The sequence below is a fragment of the Melospiza georgiana genome, chromosome 9 (assembly GCF_028018845.1).
Source record: "Melospiza georgiana isolate bMelGeo1 chromosome 9, bMelGeo1.pri, whole genome shotgun sequence".
NCBI lineage: Eukaryota > Metazoa > Chordata > Aves > Passeriformes > Passerellidae > Melospiza > Melospiza georgiana.
Window position 1 is genome coordinate 7720391 of NC_080438.1, and position 27825 is coordinate 7748215.

The 27825-nt window shown below is 44.6% G+C and overlaps 1 protein-coding gene across 1 annotated transcript in view; it reads right to left on the minus strand.

Annotated features, from left to right (window-relative positions):
- Positions 1–27825, minus strand: part of HMCN1 (hemicentin 1) — a 163760-nt gene that overhangs the window by 30591 nt on the left and 105344 nt on the right. The window contains exons 46-71 of the mRNA XM_058030107.1: positions 27360–27527; positions 25387–25500; positions 22818–22904; positions 22223–22414; positions 21287–21460; positions 20249–20362; positions 18777–18922; positions 17054–17204; positions 16165–16368; positions 14457–14570; positions 13446–13633; positions 12921–13017; positions 9943–10104; positions 9639–9752; positions 9318–9520; positions 9007–9088; positions 8762–8893; positions 8395–8544; positions 7219–7378; positions 6531–6655; positions 4937–5120; positions 4677–4774; positions 2918–3196; positions 2081–2271; positions 1349–1430; positions 345–481 (exon numbers count right to left, since the gene is read on the minus strand). Coding sequence (XP_057886090.1) covers positions 345–481; positions 1349–1430; positions 2081–2271; positions 2918–3196; positions 4677–4774; positions 4937–5120; positions 6531–6655; positions 7219–7378; positions 8395–8544; positions 8762–8893; positions 9007–9088; positions 9318–9520; positions 9639–9752; positions 9943–10104; positions 12921–13017; positions 13446–13633; positions 14457–14570; positions 16165–16368; positions 17054–17204; positions 18777–18922; positions 20249–20362; positions 21287–21460; positions 22223–22414; positions 22818–22904; positions 25387–25500; positions 27360–27527 — 3848 coding nt within the window. The remainder of the gene's footprint in view (positions 1–344; positions 482–1348; positions 1431–2080; positions 2272–2917; positions 3197–4676; positions 4775–4936; positions 5121–6530; positions 6656–7218; positions 7379–8394; positions 8545–8761; positions 8894–9006; positions 9089–9317; positions 9521–9638; positions 9753–9942; positions 10105–12920; positions 13018–13445; positions 13634–14456; positions 14571–16164; positions 16369–17053; positions 17205–18776; positions 18923–20248; positions 20363–21286; positions 21461–22222; positions 22415–22817; positions 22905–25386; positions 25501–27359; positions 27528–27825) is intronic.

Below are 27825 nucleotides of genomic sequence, written 5' to 3' on the forward strand. Positions count from 1 at the left end.
TGCATAATATAGCCAAAGGAAACAGAGTGCAGTCTTGTCTCAGCTACCTTTCCTGGGAAGCCATTCAGGAGTTTACCGAAGGCTTCTAGCATTGCTCAGAGGATCCAGGAGGAGCAAGGGATCCCCCTAAAGGAAAAAAGAACAAGTAACAGCGGGATGGCCACTCCACCCACTGGCTCTGGGGGCTCATTGGGGCTGACTGCAGGCACTGGGGCTACCCAGCTGCTCTGAGCTGGGGGTATGTGACTCGGGCTGAGGGCTGCGTGAGCAGAGCAGGACACCTGGAGCACTGCTGTGACAATGCAGCGAGCAGAAGGCCAGCACCAAGGCTGGCAGCTCAGTACCTCCAGCAGCTCTCCATTCTTCAGCCAGGAGATGGTGGGAGGGGGCACAGCATCCGACCTGCACTCCAGAATAGCCTGGCTGTTCTGCAGCACCACCAGCTCCTGGGGCCCTCCAGTACCGGCGATGTTGGGGGGCACTGGGACAAAACACAGAGAACAAAATCAACACCACACATATGAACTGTCAAGAAAAATACTGATTGAAAACTTCCAGTTTATCTCAAGTTTAAAATAAATGCAAAGCTGTGGTATCATTAATTAGTTCTTCCTCTCAATACCTGTGTTAAATATAGCAGTATATTTCACATGTCTGTAGAGTGAGCATAGTAAACTTGATCCAACCAATACTGACATCTGTGAGCTTCTTGGATATTCAAAATAAGACTTGGAATTGTAACAGAAATCAGGTGGAACCTCCCTTCTTATTGTGTTGTCACCATGATATTTTCTGAAAAATCCTCTTTGCCCAGGATTTTCTCCTGGGAAGGTGAGAAGCCTCAGAGAGGAATGAAAACAATAAGTATCTGATTGCTGCTCCTGTGTTTGCTGCTTTGAAATGTGGCTTTGACATTGTTTATCAACAGGTGAATGTTTGTTTGGTTCCATGTGATTTGTTTTAATTTAATGACCAGTCATGGTCCAGCTGTATCCAGGCTCTGGGGAGTCATAGGTTTTCTTTATCATTCTTGTTAAGCTTTCTGTTGTCTCCTTTCTCTTTCTTTAGTATAGTTTTAGTAAAGCATTCTTTTAATATAATATCATAAAATAATAACTCAGCCTTCTGAGACGTGGAGTCAGATTAATCTCTTCCCTCATCCTGGGGACCCTAACAAACACCACACTGTGTATCACATTCAGAATAACCATCCTTAATGAGAAACACTATTATGATCATATCACAGAATATTTCATCTTTAGGAATATGTGTTTGTTACCTGAGATGATGACATGTACCTTTGCAGTTTACAGTTTGAGGAAATTTTTTTTTCCTAAATTAAACTTACCGTGCACTCGTACTAAATACTCCTTGTCATCATCTCCTGCCAGGCTAGATGCTAAACATGTGTATCTTCCTGTGTCCTCCACCTGGAAACACAGGAACAATTTCAGCACAAACTTCAGATTATGGGAAAAACTCAGCAAAACCAAGAAATACAAACACAGTAACAACATACAACAGGCAGCACTTGAACACAAGCACAGGAGACACAGAATGCCTGGAAAGAAAGTAATGGAGTTGTTGAATACTTCTTTATTTCATTTTGGTGGGGTTATTCAGAGATAGCTCAGGAGTTGCAGGACTCCCTAAAATCTCACTGGATAATGTGTATCCATCACTGAAGATAGAACTGGCTTATAGGGATCCACCTAAGGAAGGCTCAGGTTTGGGTACTGAAGCTATCCTTTTGTGCACACAGTCATTAACATCATCTCCTTCCTATGAACTCCTCATTGTACAGCGCAGAAGCGTTTCTTTTACAAACAAAACAAGCAGCAATCGATCCCAAACTTTATCTCACTTCTGTCTGGGGAAATTCACCTGGGCATCCACAGCTGGACCCAGCCTTAGGTTATTGAGGCAGCTTTTTAAAGGTTCTTTGACCTGGGCCCTTCTCTAACCACAAATGCAGGTGGGTGAATTTCAGGGGTTTTTAGGACACCTCTGAGGATGGTCCTAAGGTAGGAACCATTTTAGGGATTGCAGAACTGAGCCCATTTTGAAACAAACACTCTACCTGAGCACTGGTTATTCGGAGGGCTTCTCTTAGCACGTGAATATTGTCAGTCTGCAGCAGTGGGCGCCCATCCTTCATCCATGAGATTTTGGGCACTGGGATGCCAGAGGAGATGCAGAGAAGTTCAAGTGGGTTGTTAACAATGACAGAGAGCTCTTCTGGTTCATCTGAACCATTGATATGAGGAGGCTCTGCAGAAGGAAAAACATTCCAGTTCTTTATAGACTCAAAACACCTGTAAAAACTGACTGATCTTGTGGGTAGAGTCTGTAAAATTAGTCTACATTGAATTATTTCTGAATGTATCATGAACTCACTGAGGAAACTCAGGTAATTTCTATCTAACTCTGCCTATTAATTTGCATATTTTATTATTTAGAATTATTAGTTAGAAAAAGTTTTAAAAAATACAGATAAAAAATTATATAATTTCAGCAAATATATTTATCAGCCTTTTAACTGTTGTGCTTTCAGCTGTGCATCTCCCTGTCAAGCTGAATTTCTGCTAAGCAAAGTTACTAATTTATAGCACATAATTATATGAATTATAGCACATTTCAGTACTTGGTAAATACATAGTGTAATTGCACATTCACACATCTTTAGGTATCTTTCATTTCTTTATTCCTCTCATTTATCATTATTGAAATGACCAGGCTGGACAGGGCTTGCAGCAACCTGGGCTAGTGGAAGGTGTCCCTGCTCATTCAGGGGGTGAAACTGGATGGGCTTTAAGGTCCCTCCCAACCCAAACCACTCTGCGATTCTGTGAGCCTATGGAAACGCTCCTTATCCCTGGAGGTGTTTAAAGTGTCATGCTGACAGGTGAGCACTCACCCAGCACCTTGAGGACGAAGTGCTTGCTGCTGTGCCCAGCGGCGTTGGAGGCCACGCAGGTGTATCTGCCCGTGTCTGCAGGCTCTGCCCCCAGCACCTGCAGCACCATCCCGCGCCTGCCGGAGCTCAGGCGGGTCCCCAGGGGCAGGGCCAGGCCGTCCTTGAGCCACGACACGCTGGGGACAGGGGAGCCATCGCTCACACAGCCCAGCACGGCCGTGTCACCCCGCAGCACCAGCACCTCCTCCGTGCCCCCGGCGTTGTCCAGGCTGGGCGGCACTGCGGGGACACAGCTCAGTCACACACAGGAGAGAGGCACTGCAGGGACAGAGCTCAGTCACACACGGGACAGGGACAGAGCTCAGTCACACACGGGACGGGGACAGAACTCAGTCACACATGGGACAGGGACAGAGCTCAGTCACACACGGGACAGGGGACAGAGCTCAGTCACACACGGGACAGGGACAGAGCTCAGTCACACACGGGACAGGGACAGAGCTCAGTCACACATGGGACAGGGACAGGGACAGAGCTCAGTCACACACGGGACAGGGACAGGGGACAGAGCTCAGTCACACACGGGACAGGGACAGAGCTCAGTCACACATGGGACAGGGACAGGGGACAGAGCTCAGTCACACACGGGACAGGGACAGGGGACAGAGCTCAGTCACACATGGGACAGGGACAGAGCTCAGTCACACACGGGACAGGGACAGGGGACAGAGCTCAGTCACACACGGGACAGGGACAGAGCTCAGTCACACACGGGACAGAGGGACAGAGCTCAGTCACACATGGGACAGGGACAGAGCTCAGTCACACACGGGACAGGGACAGGGGACAGAGCTCAGTCACACATGGGACAGGGACAGGGGACAGAGCTCAGTCACACATGGGACAGGGACAGAGCTCAGTCACACACGGGACAGGGACAGAGCTCAGTCACACATGGGACAGGGACAGGGGACAGAGCTCAGTCACACATGGGACAGGGACAGGGACAGAGCTCAGTCACACACGGGACAGGGACAGAGCTCAGTCACACACGGGACAGGGACAGAGCTCAGTCACACATGGGACAGGGACAGGGGACAGAGCTCAGTCACACATGGGACAGGGACAGGGGACAGAGCTCAGTCACACATGGGACAGAGGGACAGAGCTCAGTCACACATGGGACAGAGGGACAGAACTCAGTCACACATGGGACAGGGACAGGGGACAGAGCTCAGTCACACATGGGACGGGGACAGGGGACAGAGCTCAGTCGCACACGGGACAGGGACAGGGGAACAGAGCTCGGTCACACACAACACAGGGACAGAGCTCTGTCACATCCAGCACAGGGGTATTCCAGGCACAAAATAGCTGGAACAAGCTGCCCTTCTGCACTTCCCCACTTACACAGCTGTGTTAAACTTTGCTTACAAATTGAATATTATAGTTTCTAAAAAAATCCTGTGACACATTATGGGAGTTGGAACTAGATGAGCTTTAAGGTCCCTTCCAACTCAAACCACTCTGTGATTTTATGATTATGGGTAACAATTCAAGTGAGGACTTTCTAGTGTTAAAACACTTCCCATTTAGGAAAACCCCAATACTTTAAAAAGTTAGTATTTTCCCAGTGATCATTTCTAAGATATACTTGTGGCTGTCTCCAATAAGGCGTTGGTGAGAAAGAAAACTAAAGAGTAGGTTTAAGAAATCACGAATTAAGATTCTTTACATAAAACATTTCAGAGACACTCACCCAAAACTTGCAGGTTGTAATGTTTGTTGTGCACTCCAGCCCTGTTAGATGCTACACAAGTGTACACTCCAGTATCAGATATCTGCACTCGGGTAAGCCTATGGAAAAAGCAATTAAAGCAAGCTGTAAATGGAACACATTACTTTTATTATGGGTGGTTTGGATCAAATTTTACTCTTGCTTCCAAAAATACAGCAGAATTATGCTGGTACCGCAAAAAAGAACAGAAAGTCAGCCAGTTAAAAGAAAAGAAAACCAACCTGAGGATCTGCCCAGCTGAGAGGAGCTTGATCTGGGAGGAGACAGACAGAGGAAGGCCATTCTTCAGCCAGTGGAGCTGTGGTGGGGGGGTGCCAGCAGCAGCACATTCAATATTTAGGGAGGTGTCCAAAAGGGCGGTGAGCTCCTCTGCTTCATCTTTACTATTGGCTATTGTTGGAGGAACTGCATTTTGTAGATGATAGAAAGGAACGCATTAAAACAGGCTCTTGAAACCATTTCACCCTGCAGGAAATCCTGCCCCTAATGCCCCACTGGCAATTCAGTAAGAGGATCCATTTTTGGTAGAGTAAACCCTCAGACAATAATATTGAGCACTAAAAATCATCCATTTATATATTTCAAAACAGAGGCACTGTGTAATGATAGTAGACTTCTCTTTGATTTGCCAACCTGCAGCAAGTAAGACATAGCTTAGGGCCTGAAGTTCCTGAGGAGAGAAGGACAGTGCAGGAAGGGATGGGCTGAACCCATCCAGAAGGGCCAGAAGGGACGACTCAAACTCATGGCCTTCAATAAATCTATAATACAGTGAAATCACAGAGGAGGAAAGTTAATTTATTGGTGTCTGGATGCATCTGCTTATTTCATTCTTGAATGGAGAAAGTTCAAAATGCCTAGGTAAGTATTCTGGATGATGACACAAACTGCTGCTTTGGGGCTCTTTGGGGTTAGAGGTTAGTTTGAAAGCCACAGCCTTGGGGGGTTCACCATGTAAAGAAGCCCAGCCAGGTGCAGCTCCAGGCACTGGCTCAGTTAGAATCCCATCACTCACTGTGACAGTGACACCAACAAGACTTTTAAGTTGGTTATTGCATGAACTTCAGCCAATGCAAACTGAGCACAAACTCCCTGCTGTTGTGCAGAGCCATTCTGCACCAAAAAGATGTGCTGTGATCATTCAGCACTGTTTTTTATGATACCAAAGGTCATCTCTTACTGTTCTGCTCATGCCTGTGTTCCCAGTGACTGTGAGTCTGTGTAAGGGGGACAGACACCTACCCTGCAGAGAAACCCTGCCTGGGCAGAACTCTCCTCTCCTCCCTTCACTTAATGACCACATTTTCCCCAACTTAAAATATCCACTCTCTATGCTGCTAAAGGATTACACTCACTAGCCACTGGATGTCAAACTGTGCAACTTCCTCCAACACTCCCTCATTTTTAAACTCTCGGGACCTTTAACTATCAGCTCCCTTCATACCACTCTGCTCATGGCTGATGTGCTTTGATTGGAATTAGGGAAGATAATACAACAAAACAGCAGGGTCACAGGAAATCAGCCCAAATATAATCTTCCCCACAAGAAATAAAAAATCACCACAAGCAGAATCCCTCTATTATGAAATCCACCCAAGAATTAATTCCTGTTTATCCCAAAACACATTTACCAGCAATTTCAACCCTTTTGTCATTGACAGAGCATCCTGTGTAATATCTACAGCAGAGGCAATTGGAAACATGTGCATGCAGGATTCCACTGCAGACAGGCATTCCTCCCTGGGCTCTCCCTTGGGAGCACTCCCAGGGATGGATTATGGAGCAGGCTTGGGTTTCACATCTGGCAGAACTCACCATACACATTCAGGTTGAAAATCCTGTCCTCCTCTCCTGCAGGGTTAGTAGCCACACAAGTGTATTTTCCTGTGTCTGAAGTGAGAGCTCTGGAGATGTTTAATGTGCTGCCATCTGGAGTCACTCTACAAGGACCATCACAAAGCACAGGGAGTTTGTTTACTGTTCCTCTGACCTAGCAAATAAACAATCTGCTCTGGACATTTCAGTAACTACCTCTATCCTCCTGGCAGCTTGATGAGAGAAGCATCATGTTTTGCAAAATATTTCTGTTAGAGATAGGCTAAGAAGTTTTTCCTAGACATGTCCTGTTTAACTTGGTTTTAAGATTCAACTCCAGTCAGGCTTCTGAAGGACCCATAATGATAAGCTTTAAGTGAAATACTTCCATGCCTCAGATCTTTCCCCTCCAAAGGAACTAAATGACCTTAATGAACTTTCATGAAGCGAATAAATATTTATGGAATTCATTAACTGAGAAAGACATAAATATCATGAACTTATCTCTGTTAAGAAAATGAAATTTTTAAAAATCAAAGGACTAATAAATTATACTTAATTTATAGAAGCTGAGGAGGGAGATGATGTTCTTAACCTGGCTAAGCTCCAGTTCAGGATCTCCTCATATTCCCCCCTTAGGGCCCTTAAAATTATTGAAGAGAATGCAGTGTCTGCTAGTTTTTCTTGCCTTATCCTCTGTAAATCATCGCTGGCAACTGTTTTTCCATCCTTCAGCCACTGCACATCCGGGGAGGGCACGCCAGTGGCATTGCAGAGCAGCTGGACGCTCTCTCCCAGGAGGACACTGACCTCGCTCGGCATCTCAGAGCCAGCAATACTGGGAGGAACTGGAAATGCACCACAAAAGGATGAGATTCAGCAGCAAGAAATGTAACCTGAACTAGAAACAGCCTCACTGCAGCAGCTCATGGGCACCAGCACTTAGTACAGCACCTGGGGCAGGCTCTCAGCAGCTGTGGCTGCCCCTGGACCCATGGAAGTGTCCAAGGCCAAGATGGACAGGGTTTGGATAGTGGAAGGTGTCCCAGCCCATGGCAGATCCCTTCTAGCCCAAACCAGTCTTGGATTCTGTACCCAACACCATCATAGCCCTGTGAACAGCCACCCTAATTCCATCCTAATCAAAGCCATTTCCAGCCTGCATTCCCAAGGAACAAGGATGAAAGTCCTCCTATCCATGAAGTCAAGACTGTCAGTTCCACTAATAAGTTCTGAGCATTTCAAGCAATTTCAGACACATTTGGTCAAACAACCAGCTTGACATTCCATTCCTAAACTTAGGGAGAAACTGGCAGGCAGGGGTACACCAGTGCAATTAGTGGGGATGAGTCATTAGGAACAGAGGAAAACACAACAGTTGCAGGTTAAGGGTGATTCACAGCAAGGCAGGAGGCAATTCCATAACAAATAAGGGTTTGTCATTTGAGGTGGGGGTGGGGAAAGTATTCCTAAGGAAATTCTGGCAGTAGGTCTTTGCTAACTCCTGTCATAGCACAACAGGTACTACTGCTCCTGAATCCACCTCTGTGTGCTGCTCCACAACCAACCAAGGCAGCTCCAGTGCTCAGCAGGAGGAAGGATGTGACCAGCAGCAGACACACACACAAACTGCAGAACACTGTTCAAGTTCCACAGTCAGGGCTTAAGGATATTCTTTTCCATGCAAATTTTGGACTAGAAGTATTGAATTCTCCAACCACTCTCCCCTCTGGTTACAAAAGTAACAGTCCAAATTCTGGACTTTTCTATGTGGTTATGTGATCTCAGTGTCCCCAGCACAGACAGTGTCACATTTACCCAATGTTCCATTAGCTGTGTTCCCTGCATCCTCCCCGTCTCTTACCTTGGATGGAAAGCACATAGGATTTCTGAGCTTTCCCCTCTGGATTGGAGGCAATACACGTGTAGGTGCCACTGTCCAGGAGCTGAGAGCGAGCGATCTGAAGCTTGCTTCCACCAGATAAAATATGAACTTCAAGGGAATCCAAGTTTTCTGAAATACATAAACAAGTCATCATTCCAAACCAGTTACAGGGAGCAAACGTCTCTTTTGGGAGAAATTGTTCCATCAAAGTTTCTAAACAAAGATTTCAATCAGTTCTCATAAATGTCTAGAGACAAATAAAGAAGAAACACAAACCAGACAGCAAACAGCAAAGTGGTGCCTCAAAGAGGGGAAGAAGAGGAGGGAAAAGCATGAGAAATATTACCTATTGGTTTTCCATTCTTAAGCCACACTAATGTGGGTGGAGGAATTCCAGTAGCATCACACACAAAGGTGACAGGATTACTGATGGATTCACTGACCAGCTCTTGCTCAGGGCCCTCTATACTTGGAGGCACTGTGAATGGAATAGAAGCAGTAAGAATGTTATGTAAACTGATTTGGAAGTGCCTAATCTGCTAAGTTTGTGTTATTATAATAACTATCGTAGATGATGCAGAGGGCGCTTACCATAAACATTGAGATGGAAATTTTTATCATCTCGTCCCGCAATATTTATGGCTTTGCACACATACTGTCCTGTGTCAGAAACCTGAAACAAGTTTTAAAAGAAATCATTATGGATTCTTATTTTCATGCTACAGTTTAGAGACATTAACAACCTGTGCCTCTGCCAACTCAAAGTGCTTCTCACAGGATGAAAAGCCTCCAGGAAACACATGTCCCATGTACAGCAAGTAAAACACACCACTAAAGAGTGAAATAATTGCTTGGCAGAGGCAGAGCAGTGGCAGATGCAGCCTCCCCCCAGCCTGGCCCACCTCTGCAGCCTTTATCCGCAGGGTCTGTCCGTCTGCCAGGACCTCCAGGGCAGCAGAGTCAGGGAGGAGGCGGCCGTTCTTGTACCAGGTGATGACAGGGGCAGGGATGGCGTTGGACTCGCAGTCCAGGGTCACCGGGGTGCCCACGCGCACGGTCAGCGCCGTCACCGACGCCCCCCCCTGCGCCTTGATGCTCGGGGGCACTGGGGAGGGAGCCCACAGTCAGCTCTGCATTGCGCTGAAACAACCCCATAACGCAGATAAACCTCCCCACGCTTCCCAAGCAACAAATACTATTTCAGAAAATAGCAAAACACAAACCAAGGACGGTTAGGAAGCTCTTCTTCTGACTTTCCCCAGCTTGGTTCCTGGCAGTACAAGTGTACTCTCCACCATCCGACAGCCTGGCTCGGGGAATCTGCAGCGTCCGAGCACCTGGAGCGAGGAGAGAAAGCTGGAGGTTTGCTCTGTGCTGACTGTGCCAATCCCAAAGGCTGGTTTAGAATTGCAGGTGTAACAGGCTGAGCACAGGCACTGTGCTCCATGAAGAGTGGCCATGGGCCCTGTCAGGACAAACCAGACAGAAGCTGAGCCCAAAGGCTGCAGAATAGCTGAGATTCCTCACCAGGCACAATAAAAGTGTTGGAATTTGAACTGATAGGCTTTCCATTCTTGAGCCAGATGAGATCAGGAGGTGGAAAGCCCGTGACCTCGCAAGTCAGAGAGATGAAATTATTCACCACCACGGTCAGATTCTCAGGGTTAGTCCCAACAACACTTGGAGGAACTGTGGAGAGAGAAATACATTAATAGCACCTATTACTGCATCAGCAAAGGATCTCCCACAAGATCGTGATTTACTATATTAAAGCTGAATTGCTGCATTTTGCCAAAGGGCCAGGTTGCAAAAATCTTCCACATCCTATGAATGGATCTACTGCTCTTTGGATGCATCTGCAAATGAGACTGAAACAACCCAATGGTCCTGTACTTCACAACAATGTCAATTACTCCATTTGCAGTCCTTCTGTGCTGGCCGCTTGGGAGGGCTAGTGAACCTACACGAGATCCTGACAATGCACTGCCAATTTTCTATCAGTGCTCATGGACATTTGCTGTGTGAGGCAGGATACAGCAAATTCCCACTGTCAGGATACACAGGATGACTACCACTTCTTCCTGATTCCTTGCTGCTCCTGTTCTCTCTGGAACAATCAATTTTCCACCTACAGAGACCCCAAATTTTTTCCTCCCAACACAGTTCAGAGTGGTTCTGTCAACCAGACAAACCTGTTGCTTAGCAGTGAGCTAAGCACTGGAAAATCCTGGCATGCAGCATTGCTCCAAGGGGTGCATTCCTTAAGCTTACAAGTCCCAGAATTTTTAAATCAAGAATACTTTGACATGTGACCTTTCTACAAGAATGATTTAGAATGAAAGAACTGTAAATCTCTTCCTTTTAATAACCCCCAAGCTCCAGTTGCCATGTTTTTGCAGTGGGGATATATAAAACACTTAAGAGGAAGGCAAAAGCATGTTCTTGGCTTTATTGGGTGGAAAAATCATTCCAAAGAACACATGGAATCCTCCTCTTCAAAGACAGAAACACTGAAGTATTTTGGCCCATCTCCCCCTGAAATGCTCCAGCTGTTTGCTGCCACTTGAGTGACACAAACCAGTCATTAAGGCAACTTTATGGCTCCTCTGGGCACTGCACAAACAAGAGCAGCCCATGTAAATGGGGAATCCAGCCTGTATTTTTCAGCTTGGAATACTTCCCTGATAAAGAGGATTAAATGGTTCACCAGAGCAAGTGGAGAATTGTGATGTGACGGCATTTGATAGTTATTTGTATTTATTTACTTTTACAGTTCATCTTCCACAGATGCGATTATTGGCAGTGGGTAATTTAATGTACAGGGCCAAATCTCAGCAGTCTTTAATGGAACTTGCTTAAATTGTGGCAGTGTTGATTTCAATTTCTGCAGCAAAAAGCACCCACAAATGTACCACAGGTACTCTGCTTATGCAAGTGTATCTGTATGTGCATAAAGTCACAGTCAGGGGCTCAAATACAGCACTCAGCATGAAAATTACCTATTATTTCCCTACTATTTTAAATCTGGGTGCTTATTTCCTATGTTTTAAAAGGTGTTGTATTTGTTTTATTATTCAGATCATCTTCAGTATTTTATTTAAACTTATGGGAGCAGTTCTATTAGAAACACATAAAAATGCTGGGAAACAGTCTTTTTTGTGACATTGACAAAACACAGATCCTGCTGCTTACTGATAATGCATTTTCCTTAGTGCTTCACCCTGTGTGGTCTTTTCCTGAACAGCTACACTCTAATTTTTCAAATTGAACTGCATTAAGAAAAATAGACCTAAGTTGCTAATACTATTGAGTTAGAATTCATGCAAATATTTCTTTTAAGAGAATAGTATTCAGCCATAGTCACTAAAACCAGATGTTTTAAAGACAGAAGTTTAAATTTAAACACGAATGTCAGGAAAAGTGAAATATTTTGATTTAAATGCAAAACTCACACATCAGGAAATCTGGGCAGACTCCACTGTCTGACCAGAAAATAATTTCTCAGAGAACAACTCTAGGGCAAATTTTTCCCACGACAACACTATTTTTGGCTAAGTGCATTACCGAGTAGCAAAACGTGTTATAAATCTGTGCCATGTAGTAGGTAAATTTGCTGCATATGTGACAGAGGAAAAAATTCAATTATTCTGGGTGCAATAATCTGACTCCTCACTTTCCTGGGATGCTGGTACTGTCTTTAAATGGGAGAAAGTACAGCCCTTGTTTTCTATCAGATAAAGCAGAAAAACATGTAGCTGCCAGTATTCCTTGTTGGGTTGAAACATGGAATGGTACAGAAGAATTAGTGGGAATGATACTTCTTTTCAGGATGGAAAGCTGAAAGTGGGCAGAAATACAATGGGAAGTCTGGGTTTTCTCTGAAATGTTAATTAGAGATGTCTTGATTTTCTGAAATTATCGGGAGAGGGAAGGGGACATAGCGGAAACTGTTTTATGAAAAATGTCTTGATTGTATTTTTCTTAGACTTCTGATGCCTAAAGCCAACATTTACTTTAACCCTATTGTAACTCCACAAGAAAACCAAAAATAGAGAACAGAAAGGAACCACAAAGGGCACATTTCTAAAACCCAAGCTTTTACAAGCTATGTACCTTTGTTTGATGCTTTCTATCACTCATTTCTTTGAAAAAATGCATTTTCTGAATATATCAAAACAGGCTATAATCCAACCTACTTATAATTCATGATTCCAGGGCTCAGCAACTCCAACTGGGTGAACACAGCACCACACAAGGCTCCCTCAATTACAATTCCCACCTTTCTGGAACATATATGGGGACCTAAAGCCACGTGGTATCAAAAGCCAAATGCTTTCAAGGTACTTTAAACTGATATTTGAGTTCTGGTCTGTCACAATCTCCATCACACCCATTAGGGCTCACATGAATGAACCTGAGGGGGTCTGAGCAGTCTGCTAAAAATAACACACCCAAGCTGAACCAGCATTTGACAGAAGACAGAAGTTATGGATGAGAGTACTTACCGTGAACATTGAGGTTAAAATACTTCTTGGCACTTCCAGCTATGTTTTCTGCAATGCAGACATACCTGCCAGTATCTGTTATTTGGGAATTCAAAATCTAAGGCAAAAAGAGACAAAATATGGCTTTGGAGCTAATATATAGACAACTCACTGCCAAAGAAGCAAGTGGAGAGGATTAAGCCCAGCTCTCTGCTTTCACTGTTTTATTCAATTTCGTTCATCACTGCAAAGGGAAGTTCTTCAGCATACACTATTTTCATTACTTGCTCAAAAAAAAGTCAATAATATTTAAAAGTAAGTGATTTCAAGTGATGTGGTTCATACCATGATCCCACAAATGGTTGGATCTGAGGAATTACATGAGAGTGACAAGCAGCAGGTGAGGGACAGGAACAAAGGACAAAAACTCCTAAGGTGCTATTTGCAGCAACTTGTAGGAAGAAGAAAATACTTCCTACTGAGCAAAAGCAGACAGTTTTTTGTTGCCAACCCCCAGTTTTTCCACTACAAAAAAGATGACACTACCTGTAACCTCCTTCCATTGGACAGCAATGTGTGTTTGTCATCCTCTGCCAGGAGCTGGCCATCCTTCTGCCAGGTGATCCTTGGGGAAGGGCTCCCAGTGGGAATGCACTCCATGGCTGCCTCTTTGCTCACCAGCACAGTCACCTCCTCAGGCAGGTCCCCATCAATCCCACTGATGGATGGGGGAGCTGCAGGGAGCAAATGTGAGGAGAACAGTCACTCAGCACCTCTCAGGTGGTTGCGAGACTAGACTGGGTTTGAGGAGAAAAGAATGAAACCTCCAGTGAATCCAGTGACAGATAAAGCCATCCCATGAGTAATTCAGCTGTAACAACTCAGCCTAACTCCAAGGACTGCAGCAGAACTACACTTATTCACAGCATACAGAGAGAAAGAGAGGTGAAAATCTATCTTCCAAATATTCCACTGTGTTCTTTGCCATCAAAATAGAAGATAATTTCCAAGGCAGGACCCCTTTGTAACAATAAATCAGTATTTTCAGTGGTATAACACTGCCATAAAAGCAAAGTGTTACCCAAGGCTAAAGCACTGACGCATCAACAGACACAAAAGTTCATCCAAATGGTTGTGCAGGCATTCATTAATCTAAATCCTCAGTTCCCTTCAGGCTTTGGGAGTTCTGCAGGAATTGCAGAAAATGATGGCCAAAATAAAGAAAGAGAGAAAAGTCTTGGTCACAATTCTCAAATGGGAAGCTGAGGAGAGAACAAGAGATACCAAGATAAAACCTGGATTTTTACCTATGCTTTTCTTTCTGGTGAACGGTGAGAGCTGTAACACAACTGAGTTCCTATAACAATGACCTACACACATGGAACTAAAACCATCAACGCTCTGTTCACACAAATCAGTACAGTTCCAGCACCCTAAACACATTAACGTCATCACGTACAAACACACATTAAAAACACTAGGAACTCCTGGGCTGTAATGGTTGGTTATTTTGCACAGAACCCTTTTTAGGGTACTCAGAGGAGAAGGGGAGCTCACAGAGCACTCGGACGTCGTAGTGGATGGAGTCCTGCCCCGCCTCGTTGACCGCCACACACGCGTATCTGCCGGCGTCGGCCGCGCGGGCCCGCGCAATCTGCAGCACCCGGCCTCCTGCAAACAAAAGGCCAAGGCAGCATCAAGCACTCTCCATCATCTCCACACCACATCCCACCAGAGGCCTGAGCAAGCAAATTTATGAATGGTCAGCATTTGGTCTGAATTATAAGTAGCTGACGGTTTTTATTTCCTGGCTACTTTTTCTACAGGCAGATAGTTGGAGTGCAGCCATGCTCATAATGAAATGTTAGAAAAGAGCAATTAATTCCACGTAAAGGAAGATCATGCCACAGCAATACGTAGCCAGGCATTATTCTTCCATCAAAAATAGAAATATTTCTCAGTAAGATAGCACAGAACTAATAGGCAAAAGGAAATACAAGCACAGAATATTCTGTTCCAAACTGAACAGATATTCACTTCTGAGACTTAGAGGTACTTTTCATTCTATTCTTCATAAAAGCACAGTCATATACTTATCTTCAGAAGGAGAGGAGATCTTAGGAATACACTTTGGGAGGATTTGTCATTGCTTTCTCAAGAGATGAACAAGATGAAGAAGCAGGTGCTCCTCTTTTACCACTGCTCCTCCTTAAACACTCCATCCCAAACCATCTCTGCACAGCAACACTCATGACTGTAGGCAGCTCTTTTCCTGCCCCACAAGCTTAACTAGGGGATTATGGCCATTTCTCTGCTGCAAGCATGCTTTCCATGCCTCACTCCTTGGTTAAGAGGCTTTTCTACTCCTACATTCCTTCTACATTTCAATTATCTTTGTGTCAAAGCAAATTTAATAAGGAAATAAATCAGGAACACATCAGAGAGAAGGTATCATTGATGCATTTCATCTTGCAACACACTGAAGTGTCCAAGGCCAGGCTGGATGGGGCTTGGAGCAACCTGGGCTAGTGGAAGGTGTCCTTGCCCATGGCAGAGGGTGGAATGAGATGGGCCTTAAGATTCCTTCAAACCAAACTGTTCTGCAATTCCGTGATTCACTGTGAGAGTTCAATGGTGACATTCACACCATTTTAGGGACTACTTCTTATAATTTAAGAAACACAACTTAAGGCCAAGGACTGGAGAGAAACATTTCCAGCTAATGAAGTCTGAAAAAAACATTAAAGAAGTGTTCTGAAGGGGAGAAGTGTGTCATCACTACACAAATACCAGCACCAAGGCCACTTCTTAATCACAGAATCATAGAATGGTTTGGGTTGGAAGGGACCTTAGAGATCATCCAATGCAATCCCCTGCCATGGGCAGGGACACCTTCCACTATCCCAGCTTGCTCCAATCTGGCCTTTCAGGGATCCAGGGGCAGCCACAGCTTCTCTGGGCACCCTGTGCCAGGGTCTCCCCACCCTCACAGCCAAGAATTGCTCCCCAATATACCATCTAAACCCATTCTCTTTTAATTTGAGTCCATTTCCCCTTGTCCTGTCCCTCCATCCCTTGTGAACAGCCTGTCTCCATCTTTCCTGTCAGCCCCTTCGGGCACTGGAAGGCCACAATGAGGTCAGCCTGAAGCTTCTCCTCTCCAGGCTGAACAATCCCAGCTCTCCCAGCCTTTCCCCACAGGAGAGGGGCTCCATCCCTCTGATCATCTCAGTGCAGGGCCAGCGAGTGCCAGCTGAACACCCACCTGGCAGGATGAGCACTCTGTCACTGGAGCTCAGGGGATGCCCATCCTTAAACCACGTGAGCACAGGGGGAGGAACAGCATTGGTCTCACAGTACAGTGAGAGGGGGTTGTTGACAATCACATCTTTACTTTCTCCACCTCTTTCTGCATCCACCATGTTCCCAGCTTCCCATTCCCTGTAAGACTTTTGGAAGCTAGGAGGAACTACAACAAAGAAGAGGAATTATGTTAGCATTTTGCAGTAGAAGTAGCTCGTTTTGAAGTAAAGAAATAAGAAGGTATTGTAATGTTCAATAGCAGCAATAAAAATTAAGTGTATTAAATAAAACCCTCCCCCACATTAAGTTACCCAGGAAAACTCTAGTTCTTCTAGAAGAAACAATTGAGCAATTTACTAAGTATTTTTTGAAGAGTAATAAATAACAGTGTAAGATGACCTGGTAACAAACACAGAGGGTATTCATCAACAAAAATACTTAAACAATGTGGTATCTGGTTTCACTCAAGCTCTCATTTAGTCTAAATTTTCAGAAATGATTCATGATTGTTTCCTTGTATTTACACACAGTAGGCCAATAGGATGCTTATGTCTGGGGCCTCTAAATACTACTTGAAACAGAAAAGTGAAGTATGTCTTAGTTCAAAACAAATTAAAATTTTTCATGGCATTTAGAGGAAGATCAGAGTTCCTATGTCCTTGCACTGATTTCACAAACACAACTTAAAAAAGAATAATCAAATACTACATGTCAGCAATTAGCAAAATATCCCTAAAAACACAAAAGCATTGGGTTTGACCATGCAAGGGTAAAGGACCTAAAATTATTAATTCCAACATCCCAGAACACTAAAAAAGCAGGCTAACAGGAGATTTTTATTACCCTTTTACCTTGAATATTTACATCAAATTCCAGCTCATCCTCCCCAGCAATGTTGGAGGCCAGACAAGTGTAGCGCCCCGTGTCTGACACCTGGGCCTCCTTGATGTGCAGGGTGTGGCCACCGCCCTGGATCAGGACATGCTCATCTGCCTGCAGTGGCTGCAAAGTCAATTCAAATGAAAATTAATACTCAGCAAAGAACACACCAAAAATAGCCACATTTGTAGTGGTGATATTAGTAAACTCAATCAAGCTCCAAGTTCCTGGAGACAATTTTCTTTTTATGGTTGTCAGAAACTCTGCATCTTCATCCTTCCACTCACGGTGGCTGGTCTCCTCCTGATTTTCCATCACTCCTAGCCCCAGGACGCTGCTGAGAGGAGCAATGCCATCTCCCCATCAGGCCAGTGCTTTTGTGGCATTGGATCTAATCCCTGACTCACTGGCCAAGCTTCCAATACCTGGAAAATTCCCAGCTTTCTGTGAGGTGAACAAATGATTCTAACCCATCCTACAGATCCACTGCCAGCAAGGACAGGGTTTGAACATAGAATGGACAAAGCAACAGCCCAGAGAGACACAGGATTAGATATTCCTGTGCCCAAATGTGGCCCACAGGTAACAGCAGAGGCTGCAGTGACACACAGCCTGTGTGTCCAGAATACATTCATTACATGTGCTCATCTACATCAGCAGCCTGGTCTAGTGGGAGGTGTCCCTGCCCATGGCAGGCAGGGGTGGAACTGGATGGGCTTTGAGGTCCCTTCCAACCCAAACCATGCCATGACCCCATGCTTCCATGATTAGGGAGTCAGCACTGAACTCCAGTCCTGCAGGGAAGAATTCATTCAGTCCATGGACAGGACTGAGAGCCTTTCATCCAGGGCAGCCTAAGGAGGAGCAGCTGCTGTGCCAGTGGCAGTCAGGTGTGCACAGTCACTGCCTTTGGGAACCTCTTAACTCCCCAAATTGAGTTTTTCTTTGGCAATACAGCCAGGACTCCCAGAACAGCAGGGGACACCTGAAACAGCTAGTGGGTAATCATCCACATTATTCCCACATGCTCATTAAATCCAGGAAGAGCTGCTCCACAATGAGTGCCCTACCAAGAACAGCTCAAGTAAAGGATTACACGCTCCTTTCTTACAGAAGAGCAGCACAGTTCCTTTTTAATTTACCCCCTGTGCTCTATTTCAGTGTGTCCCCGTGGCCCTGCTCTTCCCAGCTCCCCAGACAGATCCATGGAGCGCTGTGTGTGGCAGGACTTGTGCCTCACCCCCCCTGGAGCAGCCAGATGCTCTTGTGGCTTTGTGAGCTCTGCCAGGACCAAGGGGGAGGCTCTGCAACTTCTGCAAGGGCAGCACTTGAGAGAACCATCTGTAACTAACAGGGCCTTTGGGGGTTTTACACAACAGCCACAGCCCTGTGGTCACACCATGGGATGCTCCTGCCAAGAAGGGCACTCCCTCTCCCAGCACAGGCCAGCGCCAGGCCTGGAAACTCCAGCCCTGGTGTCCCAGGCACCGCCAGGCAACCAGAAAAAGCCAGAATGTTGACTGGCAGAGGTCTGGGTGCCAGCAAACACGCCAAACTGCTGGGCAGTGCTTGTGCCAGCAGCAGGGAGTGAGAGTGACTCCTCTCCCTGCATGGATGCTATTTCCAGGGACAGGGAACACGCAGCTGTCCCTGTCCCACATCTCCTCAGAGGAAGGAACTGAGTTTGTGACTGGCCTGTCCATCCTTGTACCAGCTGATGGCAGCAGCAGGAATGGCATGAACTTCACACTCCAGGGTCAGGCTGTGGTTCACTTTGATCTTCACCTCCTTGGGGGACAGCCCTGTCCCTGAGACATCCCCTTTGGCAATGGAGGGTGGAACTGCACACAGACAAAGGCAGAGAGGGGAGAGACTGTCATGGCTTATTGGCTGCTGCAGCATTTCAACATTAACTAAGATGATAACCTCCTGGAAAGCAAGCGCATTCCCCCAAAAATATACAAAATTGGGTTCAACACTTTTGAACTTTTAAAACATGCTGGTTTTTAAACAAGCAAACCTGACTACAGCCCTACCTAACTACAGCACTTCATTATTACATGCCTGGCTTCAATTCTATCAAGTTCAGGGTATTGTAGTCATTGAGGAGCATTTTAATGGAAACTAATATTCCCAGAAACATATGTTTGATCACAAGTCCACACTCAGGGTAACTAGTCAAAACTCAACATTTCCACTGAAATCCCTGTGTTGCAAAATCCTGTTTCTTTCTGAATCAGAAGGAAAATAGAATGTTTCAAAATTCTTCAGCTGCCCCCCAGCTTGGTCTCATAATATTTTTGAAATTATGTAAAATGCTTTCAGAGAATTTTCAACTCTTCTTTTCCACTGGGAATTTTTAATTTTTCCCCTAATACTTACAGTATCCTAATAACAACTGGCAGTTGCAATGGCATTTGGGGGTGGAGGGCATTACATTCCCACATAGCCATGCATTAGTAATGAACTCATTTGTCACCTTCTCGTTATTCCAAATCCAGAGGGGGCTTATTAAGGACTTGGTGTAATTAAATAACAGTATGGGTACTGTAAGGGAGAAACCAATTCCAAATCAGACCGGGAAATTTAAAATAAAGTTAAAAATCATGCTTGATTGAGCCCATAATGAAGAGTTTGAGCATTAAAATTGAGTAGGTAGAGATTCTCAAAGGAAAATGTGCTGACAGAAAGTTCGAGTAGGAAAACTCTTGAGCATATGAGATGTTAGGGAAGGATATTAAAATAATATCCTTCTGTTTTGCCTTCCTCAATAAAGCATCCCATTAGATGTTAGAGGCCCTCTCCTGTTTTTCTAAAATGGTTTCTGTGCTCAGGAGGTTCTCTGCTCACATCTCTCATTGTGCTGCACTCATCTGACCTGAAAATCAGCTCCAAAAGAAGCATTTCGGAGGAAACTTGAGTTCAGTGTTACTTAAATGTCCTCCCTTGAGTGACATAAAGGTTTTTAGCACAACTGTAGCATTGCAAAGGATACAACAATCAACTTTTCTGGTGTCTTTCCACCAGCAATGCCAGAGATAATACAGATGTCTGCTCAGCAAAGCCATTAACAGGAAATCCTGTATTCATCAGGACAGATAACACTGCAACGGGGAAAATGGAAGAATGCAAAATTAGAATTTCAAAAACTGAAAGCAGTGCCATACTGTAGACTTTCACTTCATAGTGCCTCAGTGTCTCCCCAGCCTCGTTTGTGGCTATGCAGGTGTATCTTCCAGCGCTGTCCTGCTGGGCATTCAGGATCTGCAGGGTCCGCCCACCTGCCAAAGACACAACCTTTAACAGCATTCATGCCAGACTCTTGCTTCCCAGTTGTTTAAATACTTCCTGCAGCATATTTCCAACCCTTTGGTCCAAAATCTACTCTCTGAAGAGCAGAAAACCTGACTGCTTACTATGCTAACTACCATGTGTAACAAATGAGTGCATGAGTCATGGCAGTGCCATGGATCACAACTCCTGTTGCTTATGGATTCTTGGGACATTTCTTAAGAATATTTGTCAAGAAATTTGTGCAGGGAATTTCTTGAAGATATTTAGGCAAGACTCATTCTTTCTCTGAACACTTGCAGTTAACAAGGTAAGGTACTTATACATCTACAGTACTCCAGTCTTCCCTCTGAAGCTTGCTCCCATTTTCCATTTCCACAGGTACCAGGGAAAAGTTATTCTACTAACTAAAAATGGCAAACTACTAATAACCTAGAAAAATCCGACCTCATTCTCTTTATTAATTTGTATCTCTCTCCATCTAATTTCCACATTTAATTGCAAGTCATTTATATTCATCATTAACTCATATGAATTTTCCCATAATTTTGCTTGTCGGTACAAAATAATAAATACATAATAAAACACAAATAAACAATCAGTCAATGTGAAGTACTTAAAAATATTGGAATGGGAAGTGCTAGAGAAGTACAAAGAATCCGAAAATGGGTTGGAAGGAACTTAAAGCCAATTCATGGGCAGGGGCACCTTCCACTAGCCCAGGTTGCTCCAAGCCCCATCCTGCCTGGCCTTGGATACTTCCAGGGATGGGGCAGCCACAACTTCTCTGGGCAACCTATGCCAGTGCATTGCACTTAATAGAAATATATAATTTGATATTTTTAAAGAAGTCTGTAATAGAAAAACATGCAATAAAATAATCAGGTGTTATTTCTCATAAGAACAGGGTTTACCTGGCAGAATGCGGATGTTTCTGCTGGACTCTAAGGGATTCCCATCTTTCAGCCAGGTGATGGTGGCTGGGGGGTAGGAATAAGCTTCACAGACCAGTGAGGTGGGGCTGTTGAGGATAACGGTGATACCCTCTGCATTCCCTTGGCTGTCTGCTCCCACAATGCTTGGAGCCACTGGGAACAACAAAATCAGTAACCACAGGGAGGAAAGCCCCTCTCTGAAAAAAGCCTATTTTCTTGATCCCTGTTCAGTCCAGAAATCTGGCTGCAGCCTCAGCTAGCTGGGGAGCAGTCCTACAAGAAGCACCAAAACCCAGACCCAGATAACACTCAGCAGGTTTTATGTTTTGTCCTGAAGTCAGCAGTGATCCCAAACCAGTGGAATCTGGTGCTTTGTCCACCCGTGTGGACAAATCCCACCCGTGCCTTTGTCAAGCACAGCTCCCCAGGAAGCCAGCCACCACTCCTTGAGCAGAGCTGCTGCTTGATGATCCTGGAAGGAGGGATGAGCCTAGGAACAAGGGTGTGGAAAACAAACTCACCATTGTTTGCACTTCGTTGTGCAATAACCCTCATGAGAGAAAAAAAAAAAAAAAAAAAAAAAAGAGGAGTGCAGATGGTTTCAGCTTTTCTGAAGAGATCACAATCTGAAATGCTCTTCAGATGCTCCTTGCTTGAATCACAATAAGCCAAAGTGCTGTCCTGCCCATTCCATAGGGACAATATCCTGTGAAGGTTCCCTGTGTTCCAGCTCTGTTGTCTAAAGCACAGCACTGGTGTTTCTATCAAACCACTATCATCTATCAATTACTAAGATGTAAAACTCTAATCACAGACAGGCAACCTGTGCACTGCTGCCACAAAAGCCCTACAGAATTCCAACAGGACTCTTTCTGAGCTGCCTGCTCCTGTGGCAGAGGCAGCCCAGCTGCTCACCAAGCACGTTGAGGCTGTAGGTTTTGCTCCTGTCCCCAGCAGCGTTGGATGCCACGCAGGTGTAGCGCCCCGTGTCCAGGAGCTGCGCCTCGGAGATCTGCAGGGATCGCCCTCTGGACACGATCCTGGCATCTCCAGCCTCAGCCAGAGCCTGCCCATCCTTCAGCCACGTGACCTGTGGCACAGGGTTCCCTTGATGGAGTCGGGAAAATGGCAAACATGAGTTGGTGCATAACCTCTAGGATATACCAAGATTTCTGAGAAACAGGAAAATACAGTTTCAGGTGTGTTTTTCATGTGCATTCAAGGAAGGAAGTTCTGAAAAATGCATTCTGAAGTCTCTGAACCTCCTGAAGTGATATATACCTTGTCTGAAATTCCACAGGCCTTTGAAGAAGAAATATCACAGCAACATCCCTCTTGGCTGATCTCATCCAATCTTTACAAGGAGTGCTTAGTCCTGCTCTAAGCACCACAGTTTAAGATTTAAAAATCCCACTGAACTGAAATCCTGTTAAAAACAGGCTGTGCAGCACCAGTAGTGATCTGACCATGGCTTTGATGAGCAAAGGTAAATCATAACCTGTTCATTTACCTGTCACCTCACATGTCAGGGTAACTCCATGCTTCTCCTTCACTTTCACATCTTCAAGTGCATTTTCCCCCACAATCCCTGGAGGCACTGCAACAGGCAAGGACACAGCATCAGCATGGTTTCAGCAACACTGAAATACAACAGGCTGCTTGAGGATGCTGCCAGGAGGGATGAGCCCGGGAACACAGGACTAGGAGAACAAATTTACCATTGTTTGTGTTTGGTTACACAGTCACTGCCATAAAAAAAGAAGAGCAATACAACAGATTCCCAACAAGTGGATGCTGTGCCACAGCTGATCAGCGTTCTCTGCAAATACAGCTAATTCCATATGGGAATGAACACACTACACAGGTCTAAGGCACCTTGCTGTGGTACAAATTACATTTTTCTAGGGAGTAAAAGATAAAATCCCTAAAATACCTATCCCACCCTCCCCAAACAGCCAATCCAAGGCAAGGAAACTCCTACTGTATGGCTGATGTGGCTGACATCTTTCCAAATTATCCTGGTCAACTTGTGCTTTTGGATGTGGAGGGCAGATTATGAGCACCCTGGGGAGTAGCTGCGCTGGTTAAAAGCTGTGATCAATTATTTCTTTCAAGGTAGAGGCATTTGTAGATCAGGCCAAAAGAAACTGGCACTACAAGTCAAAGTAGGCATGGAGTGTAACAGGCTGAAAAGGAGACCTGCAGTAATTAGAAAGCACTCCGTCTCCAGGAGATATAGGAAATTTTGTAACAAAAATGTCAGAGTAAGGAGCCTGATTTATGTTTTAATAATCCTGCAAAGTGCAAACTTTCAGCCTAGATAGAAGACCTAAGAAGAAAGGAATTAAAATGTATTTAATATGTTTAACAGTTTGTTTGTGATCTAGCTTGTGGCTGGAAGCAAATGTTTTAAAAAAGTAAGAATCATGGAAATATGCAGAATTCATTGTCAACAGAGACAAGAATGTTACACCAGATTTCTGATAACTAATGAAGGGTTCAAACTTGAGTGAAGGAAACAGATGGGGGAAAACAAAACTTAAAATCATAAAGTTAAGCACTTAGGCCAGAAGTTACTACTATTCATAAACAAAGACAGCAACTCATTGCTTTGACTCCAAAATAATACAGTAAGTCGTCAACACATCTTAATTTCAAAAATATGGCAAAGCTACACCAAACCCTTTTCAAATATATAAATATTGTGCTTATTCCACCAAGCTCTGCCTGCAGACTGCTGCACCACCTACAGTAACCCAGAAAAACCCTAGCATGTCTGTGTACAGCTCCCACTGACAGCAACTGGTGAGGATTCTGTGCCACTGCCAGGACCCATTCCAGTAACCTTCCTCTAGAAAGACAAAGAAATTATTGGGGGAGGGAAGAGAAGACTGAACAATGGAATTTTCCACTTGAAATCAGCTTCACTGAGCATTTTTCTTCAAGGAAAGAAAAGCCTGCGCAATAGAGATTCCCAGAACCCTCAAGAACACCCTACTACTAAAACCCTCCAAAGAAAACAGTCAGACAACGACTGCTTTCCAGTGTTTATCCATCTCTTCCATTCTATCACACTTCCATGAGCTCATCAAATAAACATGAACTGACTTGAATGGGAGTTATCATTTACTGGCTGAATATGCCCAAATCAGCTGGAGGCAAAGGAAGATGAGGGGTGCTCAGCACCTCAGAGAAAGGAAAAACAGAGAACAAAATCCTTAACACCTCAGAGAACAAAATTCTACACAGAAATGCTGAGAGAAAACTTGCACTGTGCCAGACCTAACAGTTATTGATAAAAATAACAGTTACTAAACCAAAAAGTAGTGTTTTCTGGGGAAAACACTGATTTGCAAAACTAAGTTATGTGATAGACTAGTACAGTAATGGTTCTAAATAGCATCTAAAGAGCCTGCTGGACAACTCCTGGTGTAAGTGCATAAGCAGGATCATCCCCTACCACATTGGTTTATATCCTTTGTCATATTAAAGGCTCTGCTGACTAAAGGTTTCCACTGTACTGGAGCTGGGACTGCTGATCCTGGAGAAGAGAAGGCTCTGGGCAGACTCTGGAGACCCTTCTAGGACCTCAACAGGCTCCAGGAGAGCTGGAGAGGGACTTTGAACAAGGACGTGGACGGACAGGACAAAGGGGAATAGCTTCCTACTGCCAGAGGGCAGGGATAGATGGGATATTGGGAAGGAATTTTCCCCTGTGAGGGTGGGGAGGTTGTTGCACAGGTTGCCATCCCTGAAAGTACCCAAGGCCAGGCTGGGCAGGGCGTGGAGCAAGCTGGAGTAGTGGTGCTCATGGGGAGGGGGTGGGGGAGGTTTAGAATGAGATGTGCTTTAAGGTCCCTTCCAACCTAAACCCTTCCAGGTTTCTATGATTCTATGCAGAAGAAGCTTCTCTGTACAACCTGATTTTCTGTCTGTGGTATCAAATTCACTTTTTCCCCCCCAAGGATGTGTGTTTTGGCATAATATTTTTTAAAATACCAGCAAAGTATAGAGAATGCCCTCCCCCTTACTGTATAAACCCCTTTCTTGTGCTGCCCCAAACCCAAGCAGGTACTCACCCAGGACAGAGAGGTGGAAGTCCTTCCTGGCCTCTCCTGCAGCGTTGGTCACCACACAGGTGTAATGTCCCTCATTTGCCACACTCACAGGGCTGAGCTGCAGTGTCCGGCCCCCTGAGACAGCCAAAACAGCATCAGAGTCCTGCTCTGCCACCCAGCACCATCCCAGGGCTGGGCACACACACACCCTGCTCTGCCAGCCAGCACCACCCCAGGGCAGGGCACACACACCCTGCTCTGCCACCCAGCACCATCCCAGGCTGGGCAGGGCACACACATCCTGCTTCACTGCATGGGATTCATAGATTGGCACTCAGAACATGGCAGGAACACTGTGTTTGTAACACACACTGCTAGGCAGGAAATTGGGATAGCACACAGGACCTCAGCAGGTTTTTCACTCACAAAAGTGCTTTGCTGTACTGAGATTCTAAATGAATATTCAGGAAAATTAATAATGCCTCATCGGTGATTATTATGTGTGTACACATAAAAATAAGCTTATCTCTATAAATACCTTGTTCTATAAATACCCTTAAGGTATTTTCATAGATAAGGAATAAAATTTCACCTCTCTCTTCTAGCATTTGCACTAATTGTGCCATCAATAATAAGAGTAACAGCTGATAATAGCAGTGGTTTACATGCAATGGTTTGAAAGAACAGATTCTTCTTGAGTCTGTGGTAGTCAAGTCACCTTTGCACAGACACATTCCTTTAAAAGGAAGATTTGCAAGTATGTTTAAGGCACAGGCTGCAGGGGAAGCAGGTGAGGTACAGTGGATTTTTTTTTTCTTTTTCCTAGAAGATATGCAGGAAGGATCATCAAAAGCAAACATCAGTATCTGGAAAATGCTCTCAAGCACTCGGTGTAGTCATTGGGGTATCCTGTGCAGGGTCAGGAGTTGGACTGGATAGTCCTTGTGGGTCCCTTCCAGCTCAGGATATTCTGTGATTCCATGATCTTAATTAACTGACTAAAAGCTGCCAGCAGTGTATCCACACACTGAAATTATCCACAATGCCAAGTATGTTTTCAGTTAACAGAACCAAAATCTTGCTTTGGCAAAGTATTTAAATCCAAAATTAGAGGGGGATTTTTGTTGTTGTTGTTGTTTTTTACAGCTTTACAAGCACAAATAAAGCTCCAAGTGCCATGCTGGCTACAGTTCACTACCACACGTAACTTTCTGAAGCACAAAGTTTGGAGGAAAACAAAGGCCTGAGCCCTGGCGTGTTTCCCCTCCCATACAGCCAACATCCCGAGACAATAAACATCTTTTTGTCTCTCCCTTCCTGACTCTCGATCCGGGAGGTGAGATTAGTGTGGGTGTAGAAAGCAAGGACAGAAACAATCAAGCCCAGAAGATGTTATTTTTGTTGATGGCAACTTGAAACTGAAGGGAATGCAGAGCAGCTCCCAGAGCCAGGTTCATACTGGGAAATAATCACACACCCACTCCTTTTTCCACACACCATATGCAAAAATGGGAAAGCATAGGACAGGATTATCTGTAACATTAAAAGCTGCACTCATTAAAATACCCTGAAGCTTATCAGCTTCAAATGCAGTCTTAGCTGAGCTCTTAAACACCTTCCAGCTCTTTACCTGATTGTTTTTTTAGGTTCATGATGCAGGCTTTGCATGGTGGCTATCATAAAACTTCATAAAAAGTTATTGTCATGAGATTTCTACTTGCCAGCGGCAAATCCAAGGTCAAAGCAACAACATAGCCAGAAATGCTTTTATATGCACTCATTTCTGAGGCTCTCTTTGGTTTCATATACAGACCCATAGAAATTAGAGATGTGTTTTGGGTTTTGTCATTTGTTCTTTCAAAGATTTTTCCTCTTTAAATGGTAAAACAACTGTAAAGAGGAAGAGGTGAAGAAAAATAAACAGGAGAGATAATGAAGAGTATTTCTGGGCATGACAAAGTGAGATGTTGCCATGTGCCCTCCAGCTTTTGTACCTGAGAGGATTCGCACTGAGCTGTTCAAGGTGATGGGCAACCCATTCTTGAGCCATGTGATTGCAGGCAAGGGGATTCCTGAGGCTTCACAAACCAGGGAGATGGGATTCTTCTCCACAGTGCTGATGTTTTCAGGCAGCTGCAGGTAACCACCAATACTTGGGGGAACTACAGCAAAGAATAAGGAAAAGTTATACTTCAGAGCAAATACAAATTCATTTTGCTCACAATATTAGTGTCACCCAAATATTAGTTTACTGAGGGTGAGTAGCAGGGTGGTCTTGGTTAAACCTTAATTAATCTCTCCAACAACAGAGTATTTCCCACCATGACACTCACCTCAATATCACGTCAAATTCTACCATATCCTGGTTATCTTGGGAGATGAAGCAACTTGGGGTAGATTGATATTAACAGAAAGAGGGCTACAATTTTAAAATACTCAGGAGTTATAAACTAGGCTTTG